At 41.0% G+C, this 24,611-nt stretch overlaps 1 protein-coding gene across 5 annotated transcripts in view; it reads left to right on the forward strand.

Annotated features, from left to right (window-relative positions):
• The window catches only part of COL4A3 (collagen type IV alpha 3 chain), a 149,510-nt gene that overhangs the window by 57,946 nt on the left and 66,953 nt on the right, over positions 1 to 24,611 (forward strand). For all 5 annotated transcript variants that reach the window (XR_013402206.1, XR_013402207.1, XM_077957715.1 and 2 more), the window contains exons 2-7: positions 15,634 to 15,690; positions 17,796 to 17,885; positions 22,094 to 22,138; positions 22,745 to 22,789; positions 23,745 to 23,807; positions 24,475 to 24,528. Coding sequence is in view for 3 of the 5 variants with exons in the window: in XM_077957715.1 (XP_077813841.1) it covers positions 15,634 to 15,690; positions 17,796 to 17,885; positions 22,094 to 22,138; positions 22,745 to 22,789; positions 23,745 to 23,807; positions 24,475 to 24,528 (354 nt within the window). In the remaining 2 variants the exon portion in view is untranslated. The remainder of the gene's footprint in view (positions 1 to 15,633; positions 15,691 to 17,795; positions 17,886 to 22,093; positions 22,139 to 22,744; positions 22,790 to 23,744; positions 23,808 to 24,474; positions 24,529 to 24,611) is intronic.

Here is a 24,611-nt window from a genome sequence, read left to right on the forward strand (position 1 = left end):
TGCTCCTGCAGTTCTTCAGCCCCCTGCCCCTGAGCTTGCTATCTTTCAAGCTTCCTTGCACATTTTCCTTTTCTGGCACTGTTTCTGTTCTGCATGATTCATGTTCATTTTATATGCGGTGCAAGTTATACATTTCTTGGCCTGTTCTCAGGTCAACACCCACCTGCAGGCTTTGTCCAGAGGGTCTCCTGTTATCATCAAACGGGCCCATGAAGTCATGGGAGGCAGCTAAGAGGACACTTTCCTCTCTGGGAGCATGGGTCCCATCTCCCCGACACTGTGAACTAGTCCTGCCTCCTAGGAATGTAGAGATGAGTAAGATGTGGCTTCCTATGAGAAACTGTGCGGGGTGGTGGAGAGAGGCATGTAAACAAATAATTACAGTGCAATTAGATACGTGTTATAAGTCAGTGATGCACAAAACAAGTGAGGGAACAACTAACCACCTTGAGGGTTGAGGGAGGTAGTCTTCCAAGAGAGGTAACCTTTGAACTGCTCTGCAATCAGCAAAACTTAGCCAAGCAAGGTCAGAGGTAGTGAGAAGTGGGCATGTCAGGCCAAAAAGCCATGTGGAAAAGCACAGGAATGTAAAAGAAAGCAGAGGGTCTCAGTGGGCAGGAATCGCAGCGGCAGCCCCATGGGGGCCAGTGGCCTCCCTGCTAGGGATATAGAGGACACAGAATACAGAGAGCCTCCTACACCGTGCTCAGGAGTTCAAACTCAGCACTGATGGCCAAGTCTAACTACTTTTAATCAACCAAGTGACATCATCTCATTTGGGGAATTTGTTCAGAATTGATCATTAATCTCAACTATCCTATATTTTTACAAATAACTGCTGTTTTATTTCATAAATATCAAAGAGATTGGTATAAAAGTTTTGGGGATGAATCTTAGTTTCTTTTTAATGCTTGATATGCTAAGGAAGTTAGAGTGTGGTCTGGGGAACCCCTGAAACTGAGACCCCCAGGCTGCTTGTTTTAAGCACCGATTCCAGGCCTCAGACCTGCTCACTGAGGATGGGATCTCGAGGGAGAAAGTAACGTCACTAAAGACTTCAAATAATTCACATACACGAAAAGTTGAGAACCACTGTCCTAAGGTTCTGTTGGAATATCATGAAACTATACAGAGATAGTTTTCTTAATCACAATTTGATATGAGCTGATACTATCAAGGAAGTATGTTACTCATAACAAATGGGGCAAAAATATCCCAGACATTTACATCATATATTTTAGAAGGCAAATTCAGGCCGGGCATGGTGGCTCACGCCTGTAATCCCAGCACTTTGGGAGGCTGAGGCAGGCGGATCACCTGAGGTCGGGAGTTCAAGACCAGCCTGACCAACATGGTGAGACCCCCGACTCTACTAAAAATACAAAATAAAAATTAGCTGGGTGTGGTTGTAATCCCAGCTACTTGGGAAACTGTGGCAGGAGAATCTCTTGAACCTGGAAGATGGAGGTTCCAGTGAGCCGAGATCATGCCACTACACTCCAACCTGGGCGACAGAATGAGACTGTCTCAAATAAACAAATAAAGCAAATTCCGGTATCAGATCGTCTCCTTAACCTTTACAGGGAGTTATAGTCATGATTTATCTCACTTATATCCGGCCCCAATCAAAGTATTAATTAGATAGTGTCTATTGTCCTCTACTTATAGGGAGAAGATGTTTTGCATAGCAGTGAGCAACTAAGCCAGGAATGAATTCAGCCCTAAGGAGTTACTCTTCTCCATGGTGAGCTCCTCCAAGACAAAGCCCTTAGGTGTGGGCTCTGATACTCCAAGCAGGCCAGACTGCTGGGCAGAAAAGTTAACATGCAGCAGAGCCTCTGTGCTTTGAAGTTTGCACATGATCGCCCCGAAAGCAGTCAGCTCATCTGCCCAAGGGAAAATTAGAACTTCCAGATTTCAAATAAGATCTAGACTGACCTTGGAGTAATGGAGACCCATGAACTTTAAGGCCTTTTACGATCTTAATATTCTATTAGTTATAACAATGGAGAGTGTAGCTCTCCCACCATCAGCCAGTGGAAGCACAGGTGACCTCTGGGGTTTCACTGTGTCTGCAGATAACTGGCAGCTCTAAGCTTTCTTCATCACATGTTTCAACCATTGTTCTTTAAAATTTTCCTATGTTTATTCTGGCTTTATTTTTTTCTACCAGGAAGTAAAAACTAAGTTAGTAGCTTTCCATAATGAAAAAACAAACAAACAAAGAAATTACTTAAAATGAATGCTGCTGGGCGTGATGGCTCATGCCTGTAATCCCAGCACTTTGGGAGGCCGGGGTGGGTGGATCACCTAAGGTCAGGAGTTCAAGAACAGCCTGTCCAACATGGTGAAACCCTGTCTCTACTAAAAATATAAAAAAGTAGCCAGGTGTGGTGGCAGGTACCTGTAATCCCAGCTACTCAGGAGGCTGAGGCAGGAAAATCGCTTGAACATGGGAAGTGGAGGTTGCAGTCAGCTGAGATCACGCCACCGTGCTCCAGCCTGGGCAACAAAAGTGAAACTCTATCTCAAAGGAAAAAAAAGAAAAATGAATGTTTATAATTTGAGAAAACAATTAATAAATTATAGGACTTTAAATTCCTATTTTTGAGATGAACTGTCCTTTTTTTTTTTTTTTTTTGGAGACAGAGTCTTGCTCTGTCCCCCAGGCTGGAGTGCAGTGGCGCAATCTCCACTTACTGCAAGCTCCGCTTCCTGGGTTCACACCATTCTCCTGCCTCAGCCTCCCATGTAGCTGGGACTACAGGCGCCCGCCACCGCGCCCAGCTAATTTTTTAAAATGTATTTTTAGTAGAGACGGGGTTTCACCATGTTAGCGAGGATTACAGGCGTGAGCCACTGCGCCCGGCCGAACTGTCTTTTTTATTGCTCTGAATGAATTTTCTTTTTTGTTGTTAATTTTTATTTTTAGAAAAAGTAATCTAGTTTTGTTTTGTTTTTGTTTTTGACAGGGTTTTACTCTGTCGCCCAGGCTGGAGTGCTGTGGTGCGATTATGGCTCACTGTGGCCTCAACCTCCTGGGCTCAAGCGATCCTCCCACCTCAGCGTCCCGCATAGCTGGAACTACAGGCTTGCGCCACCATGACCAGCTAATTTTTTTGTAGAGACAGCATCCCACTATGTTGCCCCAGCTGATCTGCAACTCATGGGCTCAAGTAATCCTCCCGCCTTGGCCTCCCAAAATGCTAGGATAATAGGTGCGAGCCACCTGGCCTAAACTTTGGTTTTGTAAATAACATTTTCAAAGATTTTTTTTTAAATCTTTGAACAAACCAGGCACATGACCCAGGAAGTCCCATTCGCCCTAATGTGTGTCTCCACCTGCCAGCCTGCACCGCGAACTTTCCATCACTTGTGGCACTGGTGGCAGCTTTCTGTCTTGTTTGTTTGTTTGAAGAGGTAATGTTTTCTGAAAAATGTGACAGTTTCCAGGCGGATTTTTAAAAGTTAACCATCAGCATCATGTCTCTCGATAAGATTAGCTTACTTTTGCCTCTCAGACAGAAGGCCCTGCAGCAGCAGGTGACAAAGCAAAGAATGACCCACAGGAGAGAGCGGAGGTGGTTGTGGCTAATTTAGTGCTTCCCAGTGCAGGGTTGCCCCAGCCCAAAGCAAGTGAGGAAAAGAAGAACCAGGTAGAGATTTTTTTTATCAAGTAAAATTGGAGCTTTTTTAAAAATCAAGTTCCCATTTTAAGGGAACAGCATGTTTTTTGTTTTTTGTTTTGTTTTGTTTAAGACAGATCTCGCCCTGTCTCCCAGACCGGAGTGCAATGGTGTAATCTCAGCTCACTTCAACCTCCACCTCCCAGGTTCAAGCGATTTTTTTGCCTTAGCCTCCCGAGTAGCCGGGACTACAGGCACAGGCCACCACGCCTGACTAACTTGTATTTTTAGTAGAGATGGGGTTTCGCCATGTTGGCCAGACTGGTCTTGAACTCCTGAGCTCAAGTGATCCACCCACCTTGGCCTCCCAAAGTGCTGGGATTATAGGCGTGAGCCATGCCTGGGAACGTCTTTTATTCTGTGGGCATTTACTTGCTTGATGGTATCTTCATTTTCCTCTGGAATATGAGGACAGTAGATGAGAGGTCTGCTGTGGGTTGGGGGCTGGGAGATTGTGTTGGTTTGTTTGTGTTTGGAGGTGGCCATTGCCCTTATATTGAAAAATATAACTAAGACAATTCTGTTTGTCTTCCTTTTAAGACATATTTATTTTACTGCCCTGTGACGTTCAAAACATGCAGAACTTTCAGACTAGAGGATCTGCTGGGTTCTTCCAGTCCCCAAATTATATTCCTTGTGTCCCCCAAGCCTTGGACAGAAGCACAGTGGGAGAAGGGGAGGCACATGAGGAGGACAGAAGGAAGAGAGAGGTCCCTGTCTGCCATTCCAAGGTAGAAGCTCATCTCTCACTGGAGCTCACAGCTGATCTCTTCTTTAAGTTTCTACCTTAACTTTTTTTTTTTTTTTTTGAGATGGACTCTCGCTGTTGCCCAGGCTGGAGTATAGTGGTATGATCTCTGCCTACTGCAGCCTTCGCCTCCCAGGTTCAAGCAATTCTCCTGCCTCAGCCACCTAAGTAGCTGGGATTACAGGCACTCAACACCACGTCAAACTAATTTTTGTATTTTTAGTAGAGACAGAGTTTCACCCAGTTGGCCAGGCTGGTCTTGAACTCCTGACCTTAGGTGATCTACCCGCCTTGGCCTCCCAAAGTGCTGAGATTACAGGCATGAGCCACTGTGCCTGGCCTGTGTCTTAATTTTTTAATGCAATTTTTATATTGCCACAGAAAAAATGTAATGAAGATAATTTGCACCAGGAATCACCAAGTTTTTCCCATAAAGAGCCAGGTAGTAAATATTTTAGCCTTTGCAAGCCAAGAGGCAAAATGAAGGCTACTGTGCAGATACCTATATAACAAGAGAGAAAATAAATATCCACAAAACTTGAAGTGATGAAATGCAAACTTAATTTATGGACACTGAGATTTGGAGTTTATATAATTTTTACATTACAAAATGTTATTTCTCTCTTGATTTTGTTTCAACCATGAACAAATATGAAAACCAGTCTTAGCTCATAGGCCAGCTGGAAACAGCCAGAGGGCAGATTTGGCCTGCAAGCTGCTGTCTGCCAACTCCTGCATTAAACAGCTAATTTCATGAGCTACTATGTTATGTTTATCACTAGGATTCTACATCCCATCATGAGGGCCACAGTGATAGGGTGAGGTGGAGAGAAACGTACCCCTCCTCCCCCAGTACCTTGTGGCCAGCAGCTCCCGTCAATAATGAAATACAGGCCGGGTGCGGTGGCTCACGCCTGTAATCCCAGCACTTTGTGAGGCCGAGGCGGGCAGATCACCTGAGTTCAAAAGTTCAAGACCAGCCTGGTCAACATGGTGAAACCCCATCTCTACTGGAGAATTGCTTGAACCTGGGAGGTGGAGGTTGCAGTGAGCCTAGATTGCACCACTGCACTCCAGCCTGGGTGACAGAGCGAGACTCCATCCCCCATCCCCACCCCCTCCCCCCAAAAAAGGAGAAGAAGAAATGCAACACTGCACCTGAGAATATGACCCTGGGTCAGACTGTCTCACCTGAATTCAGATACCCGCTCCCAGTGTTCCTTCCTATCCTTAGCCTCTCAAAATTTGAGTTTTCTCATCGATCAGATGGAGCTTATAGTAGTACCTCCCTTACAGAATTGTTGTAAGATATAATGAGATAATATGAGACCGCCAGCACGGAAAGTGCTCAAAACATACTGAGATCATTACAGTGCTGACGGAAGTTCATTTCCTCTACCACCATCCTGATCAAGGGATCCTGTGCAGTCTATTTTTCTTACATGAATGGCGAAGGTTTCTCGGTCTTTCTGCATTCAAAACCTTTAGGGGGAAAAAGAAAAGAAACAAAAAAAGGAAGCTGGAGTTAATGATTATAGGTATACCTACCATTCTCTGCATTGCATAAGATGGGCAAAATTTCCTTACCGTATTGTTTATTCTCAAATGTACCAGAGAGCTCTCATTGCACCGTCTTTGTCAGAGTTAGTAATCTGTATGCTTGCTGTCATCCAGAAAATCAAAAACGGGTGGCTGGTTTAGATGTCTAGACTAGTGATGTGTCTCTGGACAGGAGTTGAGGGATAGGAAGTGGCAGCTGCAGTGAGATTTCTGTGATGTCCAAGTGTGGTGACAGCAGCTTCAGGGTGGGGCAGGCAGGGGTACTGTGCAAAGCAGTCCAGGGTGTCATTCTCCTTCACTGGAGGGCATGGTGCCAGGGTACATGGTTGGTTGCTTAAGGCAGACACGGGCAGAGGCGGCCCTGCAGAGGACAGCTCGTGGCGTCTGTCTGGCATGGTTTGGCTATACTTGGTCAGCTCTTCTTTTCACACACAAAAACTTTTCCCTCAGGCTATTGGCTGGGCAGAGGGACTGGCAGGGTCAGTAATCATAATGCAAAATCAACAGACCTGCTCAGTAGGGTGTTAACCAGCTGTGAACGGTGCCAACTCCCCCTGCTATTAAACCAGGCTGGGCTGGGCTGGGCTGGGCTGGGCTCCGGGAGAGAGATTGGAGAAAGGCAGGGCAGGCCACGTCTGTTTCACCAGCATGCACAGGAACGAGCATGCTGGCTGTTGACAGTAGAAAGAGGAAATAGTCAAGATTATTTGGGAATTACGTTCTGGTCTATTAATAAAAATGCATGTGCATTTAATGAACAATGAAAATGGATGTGTTTAATGAGATCCTTCATGAGTTTTAAGGGTAAAAAGATAATCGTTTACAGTGCGTGGGGGATATAAGGAATTGTGAGACACAGTTCCCACCTGCAGTTTAGGGAAAGTGATAAACCCTCAACTCCGGAGCACCTAACGATCGGTATCAAGTCGATGAGTCAGTAACAGCCTACAGTAATGGCTCTGTGTATCCTATGAACTCTTCTAAGGGCTTACCTGTGCTAGCCAATCTGACCCCATTTCACAGATGTGGAAACCGAGACACCTGAGACTGCCTAGACTTACAGAGGTGAGGTGGCAGAGCCGGATTTAGACCCAGGAAGTCTGTCTCTGGAACTGGTGCCCTGCAGCCTGTACCACTTTGCCTCGTAAGAGAAAGTGATGTGCAGGGGAGACATGGGTGACACACGGGCACTGAGAGAATGGAGATCAAGAGAAGAGTGTGAGACCCAACTGATCCGCACTGCTGGAAGGCTTGCTGCCTTTGTATAATACATTTGATCTGGCACCTTTCTTGGATAAGCATCAAATACCACCAGGGTCTCTAACCAATATTTTGTTAAATAAAACATTGTAATGTGTCTGTGCTCTTAGGCAAATGATATTTGGCTAATCAACCAAAATAATCAGTGTACTCTAATAATAGTATTAACAAATACAAGTTAATTCACTTGTTTGTTAGAGATAGATAACAGCAGTCTCTCACCCTTGCCCTTAGATTCAACACCAGTTCTTTGGCACTGGACAAGGGACTTCAAGAGGAAATGTCAGGGAGGAAGGTGGCTAGTGCAGACTGATGGAAGAAAGCATCAAACAATAGTTGTGGATGTCCTTTGGCTTGGGATCTTGTAGCCAAAAAGGACAGAAGGGAGGCCCCCAATGACTGAGTCCTTATTGAGTGCCGGGTACCAGCCATGCTAGTGATAGCATCTCAATTCCTTCGCACAAAAGCACTGCAAGATACATCCTAATATCTCCCTTGACAGATGGGGAGCTTGGAAGGATTAAGAAATTTCCCAAAGCTCCAGTTTGTAGCTACAATGCTGGCAGTAGACTCTACATAGATGGGTCCATATATATTCAGTAGGTCCATACATACATGGCCTGTGATTTCTGGAATTCCAAACCTTTTTGATTCTCTACAATGAAAGTTTATTTTGCATTTTAAGTAAGGCTGTAAAACATAAATGCAACTGTGAAAAAGAATGATTTCCACAAGTTTAACTGCTTAATATTCAAAAGTGCTAAAACATCATGTAATCTCGGGTCATTTCCTGATGGTGGGTTTAATAGCCATAATATTATTATTAAGAGCTTTCTCCTCATGACAAATGATTTTGTATTCCATTAAGATATGAGGAAACTATGGGGTAATTTATTGTTGGAAGGAGAAAAATCATAAAAATATTGCTTAAGAAATATCCATTAGTTATGCTTCCTTAATAGTTAGCCTTTGGCCATCCTGGTTTTTTAAGTGATTTAACAGTTGAATAGTAATGAATGGGTTATTACTATTAAAGTAACCGTAGTGTTTCAAAAAACTGGGTCCAACAATGTAGATGGATTAAAATCAATAAGAATAAAAATATGGACTCTGTATCTTTTAAATTAAATAATCCATTTGAATTTTTGAATTATGGAAACATTTGCAATATGAAAATGTATTTAAGAAAAAACAGCATTAGTGAGAGAAATCAATATCTTGACTCTTGAGTTACTGTCATCACCATCCAAAAGTATTCAAGCACCCCTGTTCTGGGGTCTCTGGAACATCACACAGGCAGGGCTTGTTTCTAGAGCAGCAGCTGAACAGCAGCCAGAGAGCTGCGCTGACTATAATTTTGAGTTCACACAATCAGGTGCAGCATCTACACGTCAGCAACATTGTCACATACTCTGAAGTCCTAGTCAGCTTAATTATGCAGCTGCACGGGCAAGCCACGCCTTGCCAATTTAACTGAGAATTAAAGCTGGAATGAGTTTGGAGCAGTTCCACTAACTGGGGCATGGAAATACAGCTCTAGACCTGGCTCTGGAGCCTCATCTGCAGGGCAGACCACATGCACATAGATGATATGGCAGACATGTATAACTGGAGAGTACAGTCAACCCTCTCACAATGGTTCTTCATTTAACTGACTGCTGGATGGACCAGAATTCTCCATACCTCTGTGCAATAGCAGCCCGGAGCTGGAGGCGTCCCCCTAGTATAGCTAGTATACATGTCTGCTACACCAATCAGTTTTCTTTTATTTTTTATATTATTTAAAATATTTTTGTGGCTACATAGTAGGTATATATATATTTATGGGGTACATGAGATGTTTTGATACTGGCATGCAATGTGAAATAAACACATCATAGAGAATGGGGCATCCATCCCCTCAAGCATTTATCCCTTGAGTTACAAAGAATCCAATTACTTTTTTTTTTTTTTTTGTCTGAGACAGGGTCTCACTCTGTTGCCCAGGCTGGAGTGCAATGGCCTGATCTTGGCTCACTGCAATCTCTGCTTCCTGGGTTCAAGCAATCCTCCCATCTCAGCCCTCTGAGTAGCTGAGACTACAGGTGTGCACCACCATGTCCAGCTAAATTTTGTTTTTGTTTTTGTTTCTTTGTAGAGATGGGGTTTCTCCATGTTGCCCAGGCTGGTCTCGAACTCCTGATCTCAGGCGATCCGCCTGCCTTGGCCTCCCAGTGTGCTGGGATTACAGGCATGAACCCTCGTGCCTGGCTGCGTTCTTTATTTTAAAATACACAATTAAGTTATTATTGACTATAATCACCCTACTGTGCTACCAAATAGTCTTATTCATTCTATTTTTTTTGTATACATTAATCATCCCACCTCCCATCCAACCCCTCACTGCTCCTCTTAGCCTCTGGTAACCATTCTTCTACTCTCCATGTCCATGAGTTCAGTTGATTTGACTTTTAGATCCCACACATCATTGAGAATATACAATGTTTGTCTTTCTGTGTCTGGCTTATTTAATTTAACATAGTGATCCCCAGTTCCATCCATGTTGTTGACATCCATCCAGTCATCCAAGAATGACTGGATCTCATTCTTTTTTATGGCTGCATAGTACTCCACTGTGTATATGTACCACATTTCCTTTATCCATTCGTCTGTTGATGGACACTTAGATTGCTTCCAAATCTTAGCTATTGTATACTCTGGTTTCTCTTCAGATCGTATAAATCTTTCACCTTTTACCAAATCTTAGCTATTGTAAACAGTGCTACAACAAACGTGGGAGTGCAGATATCTCTTCGATACACTGATTTCCTTTCTTTTGGATAGATACCCAACAGTGGGATTGCTGGATCATATGGTAGTGCAATTTTTAGTTTTTTGAGGAACTTCCACACTGTTCTCCATGGTGGTTATACTAATTTACATTCCCACAAGCAGTGTACTAGGGTTGCCTTTTCTCCACGTCCTTTCCAGCATTTGTTATTGACTGTCATTTGGATATAAGCCATTTTAACTGGGGTGAGATGATATCTTAGTGTAGTTTTGATTTGCATTTCTCTGATGATCAATGATGCTCTCTGTGTGTCTTCTTTTGAGAAATGTCTATTCAAATCTTTTGCCCATTTTTAGACCAGATGGTTTTAAGATTAGCTATTTCACTCTAATTCCTGATAGTTGAACTCCAATTTAATGAAGTAATTTAAATATTAAATAACTAAGTGATTAAATATGAATGCATAAAAAGACATTTGCTTATGTAAAAACAAGGTTGAAAGATTTGATAAAATGAAATTGAGAGAAAAACTATTATTCAATTACATGTGACTGAGCTAGCACTTAAAGAGTTAGAGAAAAATATGGATTAATATCCAGAAGGACTCTACAGTCAGATCGCTCCACAAGCATCTTTTTTATTTTATTTATTTACTTTTTATTTTTTTTGAGACAGAGTCTAGCTCTGTCACCCATACTGGAGTGCAGTGGCACAATCTCGGCTAACTGCAACCTCAGCCTCCTGGGTTCAAGCAATTCTCATGCCTTAGCCTCCTGAGTAGTTGAGGTTACAGGCATGCACCACCAAACCCTGCTAATTTTTGTATTTTTAGTAGAGACGGGGTTTCACATTGTTGTCCGGGCTGGTCTCAAACTCCTGACCTCCAGTGACCCACCAGCCACTGCCTCCCAATGTGCTTGGATTATAGGAATGAGCCCTATGCCTGGCCCCCACAAGCAATTGGCCTGTAAAAAAAAAAAAAAAAATCTAAAACCGGAATTTGTTGATGGTGCACTGTGGGTGTGATTTAGCAAGAATGATGCCATTGAACTCTAAACAGCAGACCCATTCCCAAAGGAGCAACCTGGACCCTATCTCACAAGATTACAGAATTCATGAGCATTTATATATTTTAAGTTGACTAGTATTCATGTTTCTGTTTTTTTGACTCTTCCTTTAACTTTTTCAATTAACTAATAAGCTGGTACTCAACTATCAAATAGAAATTCTACCTTAATGTGCAAACAAACCAAATACAACAAAAACTAAATATTTTACCACTAAAAGTTCAAGACTCAAACTGAGGGACAATAACAAAAAGAAAAAATCAAGAACTGTGATTTTGATGACAACAAAGGAGACGCCTCGTGGCGGCAGGTGGTGATGGGAAGGCAGACGCCAGGCAGGGAGGACTCATGGGAGCAGCACACTCACATCAGAGCCCCACACCTGACTGCTGAGCACCCGGGTGGGTCCTAAGGATTCTTGCAACCGTGAGAGCCACTTGTTGACATCGGGCCTCAGGTGTTGACTGCGGGTGAAAGCACTGACAAAATCTCTGGCATAAAATAATGGATTTGCTAAAACTTCAACAGTTTTTCATTTTCTATGGTCATTGAGGACCTTGTATAAGGCTGAAGATCTAATTTAAAAACTGGTATCCTGAAGTTATTGTATCAACATCGATTTCTTAGTTTTGGGGATAAGGGTTGTAATTAGATGGGGGAGAGGCATACAGAAGTATTTGGGGTACATTGTCATGTTGCATGCAGTCTACTTTTGAATGATTTGGGGGGAAAGTTGTGTATGTGTGTGTGGAGAGAGAGAAAGAGAGAAGGAGAGACAGAGAGATGGAGTAGGTGGAACAACAAAACAGTTGGTGAACTTCGATGGGAGGAGATACCAGTGTTCACGGTACAGTTTGTCAACTCTTCTGAGGGTTGGGTTTGTACTTTTTCCAAAAGCATTTCTTTTAATCCAAGCAACTAACAAATAATTAGCCTTGTGTTAATTTTAACATGTGTTAAAATAGCCAAAGTCTCTGGTTCCATTTTTTGCCATTTTGATCATAGTTGTTCATAATTCATACATACAGAAAATATCTTCATCATGGCACCTCATCAAATAGCAATGCAATTCATATGCCTTCAAGTTGGATGCAAATAAACCAGCTGTCCATCCACTCATTGATTCATCCAGTCAATCCACAAACATTTGTTGAGGACATCTTATATGCCAAAGATACCAGTGTGAATATGACTGCACAGTTCCTTCTCTCCTGGGACAAACAGTCATCAGAAAAAATAGACATTGAATTTCTAACTGCAAAGGTTCAATGGGAGTGTATAGGCAAAGGGGGCCAGTCTAATCTGGAGAAGATCAACACTTATTTGCTTAAGTCAAGACCGAAAGAATTTTAGTAGCATATGGTGAACGTGACTCCTACTCCAAGAAATAAAATTAAGCCTGTCTCAAGGCCCCTACACCTTCTCACGGGTTAGAGAATTGCCAATATGCTCTTCTTCCCTCTAGTCCTAGAGGCTCAGAATCCAGATGTTGTGTGGCATCTGGGAGGCAGAAGAATCAGAGGTGATCACTGTCCATTTGAAAACAGTGGCCAGCTACCTCCATGCACACTTGAGCCCAAGGTCCATGCCCAGATTGAGCTTCCTTACCCAGTATCAGGTACCCTTGGGTGTAGGACTCAGGCTTTCCTTTTGGAGGCCCTGCTGCCTATTCCAGATGCTGTGGGGGAGTAGCATGCTGGGGGGTAGGAGGGGGTTCTGAAGACTTGCATTTCCAAGAACTTGCATTTCTGACAAGTCTCCAGGTGATGCTGGTGTCTGGGAATCCACATGTTGAGTTTTAGTAGAGTATATTTAAAAGATGTGATTGAAATGAGCATTAAAGTTTAAAAGTCCAGAAAGACAAGACTAAAATCATTTAGTCAAGACATGACTTCACGATCCCAAATATTTGGGAGGAAAATTGCAATGAGTTAGTCTTCTAGAAATACCAAATACGCAACTTTGAGGAGACTATAGAATTTCCTTCTCAGTCAGTTACTTTCTCTTTTTTAATTTCAGTAGCTTATGGGGAAACAGGTGGTGTTTGGTTACATGGATAAGTTCTTCAGTGGTGATTTCTGAGATTTTGATGCACCCATCACCCGAGCAGTGTACACTGTTCCCAATGTGTAGTCTTAAATCCCTCACCCCGCTTTTACCCTTCCCCCAATTCCCCAAATCCATTGTATCATTCTTATGCCTTTGTGTACTCAGAGCTTAGCTTAGCTCTCACTTCTAAGTGAGAATATGCGATGTTTGGTTTTCCATTCCTGAGTTACATCACTTAGAATAATGGTCTCCAGTTCCATCCAGTTGCCGCAAATGCCATTATTTCATTCTTTTTTTTTTCTTTCTTTCTTTTTTTTTTTCTTTACGGAGTTTCGCTCTTGTCACCCAGGTTTGAGTGCAATGGCACGATCTCGGCTCACTGCAATCTCCGCCTCCCAGGTTCAAGCGATTCTCCTGCCTCAGCTTCCCAAGTAGCTGGGATTACAGATGCCCATCACCACGCCAGGCTAATTTTTGTATTTTTAGTAGAAAAGGGGGTTTTGCCATGTTGGCCAGGCTGGTCTCGAACTCCTGACCTCAGGTGTCCGCCTGCCTGCCTCCCAAAGTGCTGGGATTGCAGGCGTGAGCCACCGTGCCCAGACTATTCCATTCCTTTTTATGGCTGAGTAGTATTCCATGGTATGTATACCACATTGTCTTTATCCACTCATTGATTGATGGGCATCTGGGCTGGTTCCAGATGTTTGCAATTGCGAATAGTCCTGTTATAACTATGAGTATGCAAATGTCTTTTTCGTAAAATGACTTATTTTCCTCTGGGTAGATACCCAGTACTTTCCATTCCTATAAATTACAATGTATATAAACATGATGAGTGTCAAACGATGAATGTCTCAAAATTACTATGCGCTCTCTTCCTGGAATGACAGCAAGACCTACTGCCCAAGACTAAGGAAAGATACTCAGTTAAAGACACTCTTGTTTGTTTGTGTGGGTTTTTGTTTGTTTGTTTGTTTTGGTTGTATAAATAGAATTCTCCACCTTAGGAATATCTAGCATTTCTTTTTTTATTTTCCCTACTAACCACCCAGTATATCTCCTAGATGTGCCTGGCCTCCGCTATCAACATATTTTCTGGAGAAAGCAAATTAATTTTCAGTTAATATTAATCTGAAGAAAAAATAATAAAGAAAAGGATTAATGTATAACCATATAATATGTAGCATGTATGTCAAAACACATTTTTTTTTCTTTTTTGGAACAGAGTCTCACTCTGTCACCCTGACTGGAGTGCAGTGGATCTCAGCTCACTGCAACCTCCACCTCCTGTGTTCAAGCCATTCTCCTGCCTCAGCCTCTGGAGTAGCTGGAATTACAGGAGCCCACCACCACACACAGCTAATTTTTATATATTTTTTAGTAGAAATGGGGTTCCACCAGGTTGGCCAGGTTGGTCTCAAACTCCTGACCTCAAATGACCTGCCTGCCTTGGCCTCCCAAAGTGCTGGGATTACAGGCATGAGCCACTGTGCCCAGCCAAAACATATTTTAAGTCTATTATTTGAAACTATTTCTTTATTCCTCTGCTGGCAGATAAAAGTTTTACAAATTTGATGTCCATTATAGCTAGTATGTGCATAGGTGTGCGGGCTGGGGGGTAAGTGTGTCACAGTGACTACTTAGGTGGGATAAGGTATGTCTAACTCATGGCTGAATTTTTTGTTTTGGTTTTGGTTTTATAAGGAAGAACATTCTGTTGTTCAAAACATTTGAGAATAAAAAAAAGAAAGAACATTCTGATACTAGTTGTTCTCCTTAAAGATGCATAATGGATATTGATCCTCTTCTCAGTCTTAAACATTATTTAAGTCAAAGAAAACCTTAATATCACCTATAGAATATATTACATATTAATCTATGCAAATATATGTAAGGTTGGTGCAAAAGTTATTGTGGCTTTTGCCATTGAAAGTAATGGCAAAAAAAATCGTTCAAGTAATGGAACCAACCAAATACCCTGTGTTCTACATAAGAGGTATATATATATTATACACATATACACATATGCATATATGAACATTATGTAGAACCTAAGAATTTGCCAGTATCTGACCACTTTCTACCTATGACAGCTGCAATTTCTTATGATTCAATTAGACAGTATCCTGAAAAAAAGGAGAGCTGACTTTGTCATTTCCATATATAAATTATTAGGTTGGTACAAAGGTAATTAAAAGTGATGAGAAAAACTGCCATTACTTTAATACTTAAAATTCCCAAGTACAATACAAATGATGTATTCTTATCCAACATTTCTCCCTTATGCAACATGTTCTCAGTTTTCTGCTTTATTTCTATTGATATATTGATGTGTTTCTATTGATATATTGATATATCGCTACAAAGTCACCTGGCTCCTAACCGATAGTGTCCAATACTCAAAGAACAGAGAAATGCATTTGCTTTTACCCTGCCTGTTGGGATTTATTCAGTTGTTTCTAAACAAAACCCTTTCTCTTTCCCTCTTCCTAGGGCTGTGTCTGTAAAGACAAAGGCCAGTGCTTCTGTGATGGAGCCAAAGGGGAGAAGGTAAAAACAAAACCTAATACTGCTTGTTTACACTGTAAAGCTCTACAAGGTAAAACTCACCTTCTTCTTTCATCCGTAGCAGAAAGATCAGCAGTATGTTGTTACATTTCCCAAATCTGATGTCAAAGTAATTGTATATAAACATTAACCTAAAAAAAAAAAAAGAAAAGAAAAAAAAAGTCATCTAGGAAGCTTCAGATACCTTGTATATACAACGGCAATTAAATTACAACTCTCTTGGTCTGTAAAGAATAAGTAGCAAATGAGAGAGAAAAAGTTTATGACAAGTCTCCATATGTATACACTATTTACAATGTTGCTAAACGCAAGAGAAGAACTGAAAACAAATTGACTCATTCACTTTGACAGAAAATAAACATTGAAGTCCACAGATTTTTGTCCTGCAGCATTGGTTCAAGTTCGCCCCCTGGTGGAGAAATCCCACAGCAGCGCGTGGTTGAGGCAAAACTTCAGCTGAGGAAAGTAGCTCCATTGCAGAATTCAAGAAAAAAAGGAACGCCGTGAAATCTCATTAATTCGCTCCATTAACTTGCAATTTGTGATAATTAAGATAGAGGCAGAACTAAAGTTTTTTTCTTTGTTTACCAAACCCTTTCCTCAGAGACACTAATTAATTGTTTAACAATATTGAAGGATGACTATTTTAAAATATTTTAAGAACATATTTAAAGCTCTTTATCTAAACTAATTTCTATATCATGTGTATGCTAATTATAATAATTATACTTATTTTAAATTATTTCATAATTCACATGTAGTTGGATTTAGGTTTTTTCTTGAATATGTGAATGTATTAAAATTCAGGTTCCCATTGAGAAGCACTTTCTCTGTGATTCTCCTTGCATTCAAGAAGCATTTATTGAGTTTCTACTATTTGCAAGATGCTATTCTAGGGTGTATAAAAGTAACTGAGGAGCGAGAGGGGTCTAGTACATTCTTTTATTTCTCTTCTTATTGAGTGTGTGTGCACACACACAATGTAAAATAGCTGACTTGTTCTTTTTTGTTTTAATTTGCCAATTGTGTAACTAAATTGACCCAATTAACCAAATCAGCTGGTGGCCTTTACTTTTGAAGAGTACAGTCGGCCCTCCTTATCCAGGCACTCTGAATCGTCAGATTCAACCAATGGCATATTGAAAATACTTGTAGGGAGGATAATAAAAAATAACAGTACAACAATAAAAGATAATACAAATGAAAAAATGCAGTATAACAACTATTTGCAAAGCATCTGCATTGTATTAGGTATTATAAGTCACTAGAGAGTTAAAGTATATGGAAGGATGTTCTAGGTTATATGCAAATACTATGCCATTTTGTGTAAGAGACTTAAGGATCCACAGGTTTACATGTGGGGGGAAGGTCGTGGAACCAATGCCCCACCGACACTGAGGGACAAACGTAATTCCAAGATATACATCCATGGGAAGATTATTTGTTGGTAGAACCGTGTCAAGCCTTGGGCTTAAAATACTTTCACTCACTTTTACTAGGTACTTTCTCCTAATATTATCCGACTCCTTCTAAAACATTACTGAGCTCACACCTTTTTGGTTATGCCACCCTTGCTACCTCTCCTGCATCTCCCACACAAATAGCAGATTACTAACTCCTGTGTATTAAAAAAGGGCTGAGACTCATAACCTGCCTGGCGGCGTTCTTTCAAGCTACATAGTAATTATGCACACTCCCCAAACCCCTTCTTGCACCTGACCCTCACTGTCTCTCCATCCCACAACAAACACTCCACTAACCTTGAAGCTTCTTCCTGGGCTTTCCCTTTCATTTTTTATTCCTTCTCCGTTAAGCTCTGCTCTACATAGCCCTACCGTGGGGGAAAGTCAAGTTTCTACAAGACCAAGAGCCACCACTTTCAAGCCTATAGACAAATACTAACAACTGGTAGCTTTCTGGTTACCTATGCAGTCACTCCTGAGTGCTAATTATGATTTTTTTAATCCAAGGAAAAAATATGCAAAGAGTCATCATGAAGTCATAAACAAGAGAACATAAGGTTGTTGGTGTGTTTATTGTTGGATAGTTGTTGTTCTGTGTTTCTCACCTTGTTTTGGTTTTAACAGGGGGAGAGAGGCTTTCCTGGACCCCCTGGTTCTCCTGGCCAGAAAGGATTCACAGGTCCTGAAGGCTTGCTTGGACCACAGGGACCCAAGGTATGTCATCCGGCAAGCTTGGAAAATCCCCAACCCACCTAACCCTCTTCATGCCTACCCCCTGGGCTGTTGCAAACCTGGAGAGAATTCCACATCTTAGCCAACTGCTGGGTGCATGGCAAACTCCTGGTCCCCAGTATTAGCTGGCCACATAGAACCACAACCTGTTCCAAGACTATTGCAAATGATCATCATTAGCTTCAAGTCTGTGGCTCCAATTCATCTCCAGCTCCCTCCCTAATCTACACAGTGTCTACATCTGTGTCTGTTCCTACCTCTATTCCTCCTACAGTGAAAAATGAGAGCCCTTTTCGCTTCTATTCAAGACCTGTCCAAACACCTGTGCCCCCATCCTTGGAATTCCTTGTTCCACGAGGTGCCTCCCCTCTCTCCAGACATTCCAGCTTTTCTTTTGTTATTTGATTTTCTCTTTCAGTTCTTAAACATGCAACTATTTTCCCATCATAATACAAAATTCCTCTCCATCTTTTAGGTCTTGTGCCCAAATGATTGCTCTCTTTTCCCTGACTTTCCTTTCTCTGTCAAACTTCTTAAAAGAATAGTCAAACATGCTGCCTGTAGTTCATCTACTATTCAATCCTTAGTAATGATTTGCCTGCTACCACCTCTCCTCTGAAAACACTCCAGCAAAGATCACCAATGGCCTTCAAGTGAGCAATGCCAATACATACTTTTGTGTCTTAATCTGACCTGAACCCCTCTGCTTAGTTTCAAATTATGTGGATCACTCTCCTCTCCTTGAAACACTTGTCTGTCTTTGTTTCTGTATTTCTCCTGTCTCTCCATCCTTCCATTCCTGGTCTGTCTTTGTTTCTATATTTCTCCTGTCACTCCATCCTTCCCTTCCTTGTCTGTCTTTGTTTCTGTATTTCTCCTGTCTCTCCATCCTTCCCTTCCTTCGTGGGTTTCTCTTTTCCTTCTGGTCCCTTAAATATCCAGAGTCTACGACCCTTCACACTCATCACACATTCTTATCCTAAAGTCTGTGATACAGCAAAGGCCTTTGTTTAAATAAATACCCTAGAGGATTTACTAAATAACTGCATAACCACTGGATTTGCTGAGTACTCTTTCCTGCTGTGGACATTAGCTAGACTTAAGCCTGGCTTCTCACGCACCCACACATTCATTTCCCTGACTACTGACCTCCAGCAGGCTATAAACCAACTAATGAGCTGTGAAAAATAATTATAGTTGATCTACATAGGGTCTTTTAAAAATTTCATAATATATTAGAATATGTATTACAGGCCGGACACAGTGGCTCATACCTGTAATCCCATTGCTCTGGGAGGCTGAGGCAGGAGGATCACTTGAGCCCATAAGTTTGAGGCCAACCTGGGCAACATAAGGAGACCTAGTTTCTACCAAAACTACAAAAATTAGCCAGGTGTGGTGGCATATGCCTGTGGTCTCAGCTACTTAGGAGGCTGAGGTGGGAGGATTGCTTGAGCCCCGGAGGCGGAGGCTGCAGTGAGCCATGATCATGCTACTGTATTCCAGCCTGGGTAACAGAGCGAGACCCTGTCAAAAAATAAAAATAAAAAAAACCATACATATATATGTATTAGAATAATGTATGGAATATGTAAATGATAATCAAAATCAAAGCCATCCTACTGCATATGTACTCTGTGCCAGGCATTGGGCAATTTATTTCTCCCTGGATCTCATTTACTCCTCACATTGATCCCACAAATCATGACTTTGGTGACTTACAATGTAGTTCCCATAATTACCTCCACTACATGGATGAGAAAACGGACACAGAGCACTTGAGTAATTTTTCCTGGGTCATGGAGATCACAGGGAACAAAATCAGAGTTCAAACCTGGTTTGACATTGTGTGGGGGTTTTCCTCACACCAAACAATTCTCCAACTCTCTGGATGCCAACTGGGTACCCAACAATTCAGTTATGACATTAAATACCTGGGGTTAGTGCAGACCCCATAGGGTAAGGGCTCAGTCCTACAAGACTGTCCCTGCTTCAGGACTAGTCATAAGTAGTGGGTCCTCGGTTACCCATAATTCAGTCCAACTTGGCTATAAATAAATCAGGGGTTCCCATGACCCCCTCCTCCGGTTTGATGATTTGCTAAAGAGCCTCATAGAACTCATGGGAATATTTACCAGTTTATTATAAAGGATATGAACGAGAGATGAAGAGATACATCAGAGGAGGTTCAGAAGGGTCCCAAGTGCAGGAGCTTCTGTCACCATGGAGTTGAGGTGCATCACCCTCCTGGAAGGTGAATGTTCACCCACCCAGAAGCTCTCTGAATGTCATGCTTCAGGGATTCTTATGGAGGTGTCATAATGTGGGCAGGATCAATTATAAACTCAATCTCCAGCTCCACTTTCCTCACTGAAGGGTGCAGCTGGAGCTGAAAGTTTCAAGCTTCTAATCATGGCTTGGTCTTTCTGATGACCAGTCCCCATCTGGGAGCCTACCAAGAGTCGCCTCCTTAGAACAAAGGACACTTCTATCACCCAGGATATTCCAAGTGAGGTCAAACACCAAATACTAGAACAAAAGATGATCTTTACTCCTCTATCATTCAGAATATTAGAAGGGGTTTTAGGAGCTCTGCGTCAGGAACCAAAGGCACAGAACAAATATGTATTTCTTATGTCACATCTATGATGCCAGAATCAAACTCTTGAAACCACACCCACAGCTTACATGTAAAATGCAAAAGCTGGCTGTTTTCCAGTAATTCTGCCATTTCCCTGTCTACCATATTCATGTATGTGTTCTTTTTGTCCATTTCTACTTCTGATCCTAATTTTGAAAAAGTCATTCAGATTCTGGACAGAAACTGAACACTGACTTCCTCTAGGGCGTGGACCCAGGTTTTCTTCCATTTCTATTGGTAGAACGAGTTTGCCACTTCAGCCCTGGACTTAGATCAGCCTAATGCCAATTCCTTTTTTTAAAAAAATTGTTATCTATAGCCTACTCTGTTTCATTCTCTTCAGCATTTCTTTAGAGACGCTGAAATTCATTAAAATAGTCAAAAACACGTGGCACTTACTATGGGTTATACGAGTGCAGGCATTCCAGAAAATTAATCCAGAAAACCTGAGTGCCATGTTGTCATAGATTCATATTTTAAAGCATATAAGGCTTACAGATATATATTAATAGCTACAAAAGATAATGCAATCAAAGACAGATAATCAGAGATTAAAACCTGACCAAAACGACGTTTTAGATTCACAAGATTTCTATCTTAATTTTAAATATTTTCTGCATGAAAAAAGTTTACAATGAGAAAGTAAAACCTGCAAGTAAAACCTTCTGCTTTCTGTAGCACAAGAATACAATTCCGTAGGGAAGAGGAATGGCCTTGGCCTTGAACATAGCCATGCACCCCGGGATTCCACCATAGATGGGAGAAACTGACTTTGGCCTGGACAGGGCAATCTCAGAGGATTCTGTAACAACCCTTTGCTCAAATAATAACAATAAAATTAAAAATCAAAACATACTGAAACTCTCTGGAATGATGAAAATGGCTTTTGGACAATGAAACTTTCACACCACGTGGCCTAGCTGAAACAGTCACCATTTAAGGTTATTCTCCAAGAAATAGGACGTCGAACTGAATGCATTACATGCCCAAAGCAAGTTTCTCTGTGGTTCAGGCAGTCCTTACTTGGCTATTTATTTCCTTGTGCATGTCAGGCACATTTTGTTAATAGAGTGTTTCTTGTGCACAGAAATACTGGCTGCCATTCTTATCCACCACTGTAGTTGTGTCATTCATTTTTATCAGACCTCAGCAGCTGTGAGGCTAATTAGGACTTTTGTAGCAGCTCTTCACAGATTTTAAAGTGCCCAAGAATCACTAAAGAATCATGTTAAAAATTCTGATTCTGGGTCAATAGTCTGGGAGGTGAGGCAGATCTAAGATTCTACATTTCTAATAAGCTTCTAGGTAATGCTAATGCTGCAGGCCCCAAATCCCACTTTGAGAAGCAAGGATTTGGATGAATTTTTGTCTTTTCTGATAAACAATTTAGCTCCAATGAAATAAGCAAGCAATTCAATCTTATTAACGATGAAATAATCAGAAGGGCAAAACAGCTTGGCATGTGACTAAGACTGGGTTTCATGTATGGGTTTCTTAGTGCAAAATAATTTCCAGAGTGTTTACTTTTTCTTTTTTTACTTGAATCTAGGGCTCTCCAGGACTTCCAGGACTCAGAGGTCCCAAAGGTGTAAGGGTTAGTAGTCCAACCAGTCCATCCTGATCATTGATGAACTCATTCTTCTTAAAAGATCAGCTTTTCACTGTAAGATTTACACAAATATCAGAAAGAAGTACACTGCGTATGGTTCCATAGATGAAGTTCAAGAACAGGTAAAACTAATCTGTAATGGTAGATGGCAAAGAAGTGGTTACCACATTAGAGGCAAGTGTTAAACGGACCAAGAAAGACCATGAAGGAACCTCTGGAGTGATAGAGATGCTCTGTGTCTGATGGGATGATGGTATATAAAACTGCACGCAGGTCAACATTTGTTAAGCTGTTCAGTTAAGCTGTTCTCAAAAGACTTGGAGCACTTAATTGTATGCAAATTGTACCTTAGGAATCTATCCAAAAAAGCCAAAACTAATCTTAATGATATCTTTTTAAGAGTTACATAAATGTAAGATTTACAAAAGTTTGTTAAAGCTTTGGTGTTTGTTTTCCCAATCGTTTCGAGCTATTCCCAGTTATAGTTGCAGAAAAAGATTATTGCAATGGTAAATAAATTTATGTTTATATATTGAACATTTTTAAAGTTTTTTTTTTTTGGTCACCGCCTCCTTTTTTCTATGTCTTCAGGGAATAACTGGATTGCCAGGATTTTCCGGTTCTCCTGGACTTCCAGTAAGTAATGGGAAAAATCCGTAGCTAGAAAATTTAAAAATAAGCTCATTTTAATAAAGATGTCAAAACTGTCATGTGAGAAAATGTGTTCTGATGCATTCCCTACATGAAGAAATAGCACCTTAGGATGGTATATTATATTAGTGTGTAGATTTTTGTGTCATATGAGTCAAACTGTACTTCCTGAAATACAAGCAGGACAGGATAGGATAGGGTAGGATAATTAGTAAATTATATAGTAAGTCAGCCCTCCATATCCATCGATTCCACATCCATGGATTCAACCAACCAACTGTAGATCAAAACTATTTTTAAAAAATAACAATAAAAATTGTACAAACTTAAAAACCATTACAGTATAACAACTATTTACATAGCATTCACATCGTATTAGGTATTATAAGTAATCTAGAGATGACTTTAAGTATACAGGAGGATATGTATAGGTTATGTGCAAATACTATACCATTTTATATAAGAGACTTGAGTATCCATGGATTTTTGTATTCATAGAGGTCCTGGAACTAAACCCCCACAGGTACTGAAGGAAACTATATGTTACAAGCTGATAGAATAGCATAGGATAGAATGAAATGATTGTATTTAATAGCATAGAATAATAAAATAGTTTCATCTGTGCATACTTTCCTCCTCCTTTTCCCTTCCTTTTTCCCCAGCTTAAAACAGCGTGTTAAGGGACTTTTTAATTTTATGGATAAAAGGCTTTTGCTTTATCTTAAAGACCTGCATCTAACTTGATAAGTCTTCATTTTAGTCAGCCTGTTTAGTTTGTTGTTACTGGAATTATACATAAAACCACAACGTACATTTCCTACTTAACCATTTAAATAATCATTTATATTTCAAGAGTTATTTAAATAAGTCCCTCTTTTCCCTTGGATTCAGTGCTGTTTCTTGGGATGACCCTCCTCACTGAGACTTGTTCTTCTTCCAGGGCACCCCAGGCAATACTGGGCCTTATGGACTCGTCGGTGTACCAGGATGCAATGGTTCTAAGGTAAGTACTTTTCACACAGAAGATGATTAATAAATGCTTTGCTGAATGACTAAATCAAGGTGAAGTGGCAATGAAAGGAAGACAGGCTTCCCTTGAAACATTCCTTTAGAACAGAACCAACAGTACAATTTGGAGCCAGGAAACTTCCTATTTTCTTTCTTCGCACTGCTTGCTTTCTGATTGTCTTTTAAGGAAAGTTCTCCCACAGAAAGAAAACTTGGAGCTCAACTGGTTGTTTTCATCTGAGGCTGTGTATATAAATCAGAAATCAAAGCTTTGAGTGCAGAATTAGTTTTAGAGAAGGAATGACTGAGCTTTTCAGTGTTCACTCACCTCCTTTTGTTTTCGAACTGAGCTCTCCTTTTCTCCAGAATGGTGGCCATGAATGAACTAATTACTCAAGTTTGAAGGAAACAGCAATTAAAAAGTTCTTGGCGCAATTAGACTTTGCCATTTATGCACAATTTGAGAAACAGTATTCTAATCCTGTTTTTAATTAAGATAATGGTTTTTTGGTCTTCAGCCTCATGACCCAGTAGCCATAAGGAATTTGGGTTACTTTGTCTAGATTTACCATTGCAAAGTTGGAAGCGAGAAACAGGAAAAATATCTGAATAGGCTATTCTAGAGCAACTAAGAATAATAACAAACTTTGTATGTCTTTTAGGGTGAGCGGGGGTTTCCAGGACTCCCAGGGACATTGGGCTACCGAGGGATCCTGGTAGGTTTGCATTTCTAATCCCCATTAAAGACATAAAGCATAAATAAAAGTGGTCTACTCCATATGGCCATATACACAAATCC

The sequence above is a fragment of the Macaca mulatta genome, chromosome 12 (assembly GCF_049350105.2).
Source record: "Macaca mulatta isolate MMU2019108-1 chromosome 12, T2T-MMU8v2.0, whole genome shotgun sequence".
Taxonomy (NCBI): domain Eukaryota; kingdom Metazoa; phylum Chordata; class Mammalia; order Primates; family Cercopithecidae; genus Macaca; species Macaca mulatta.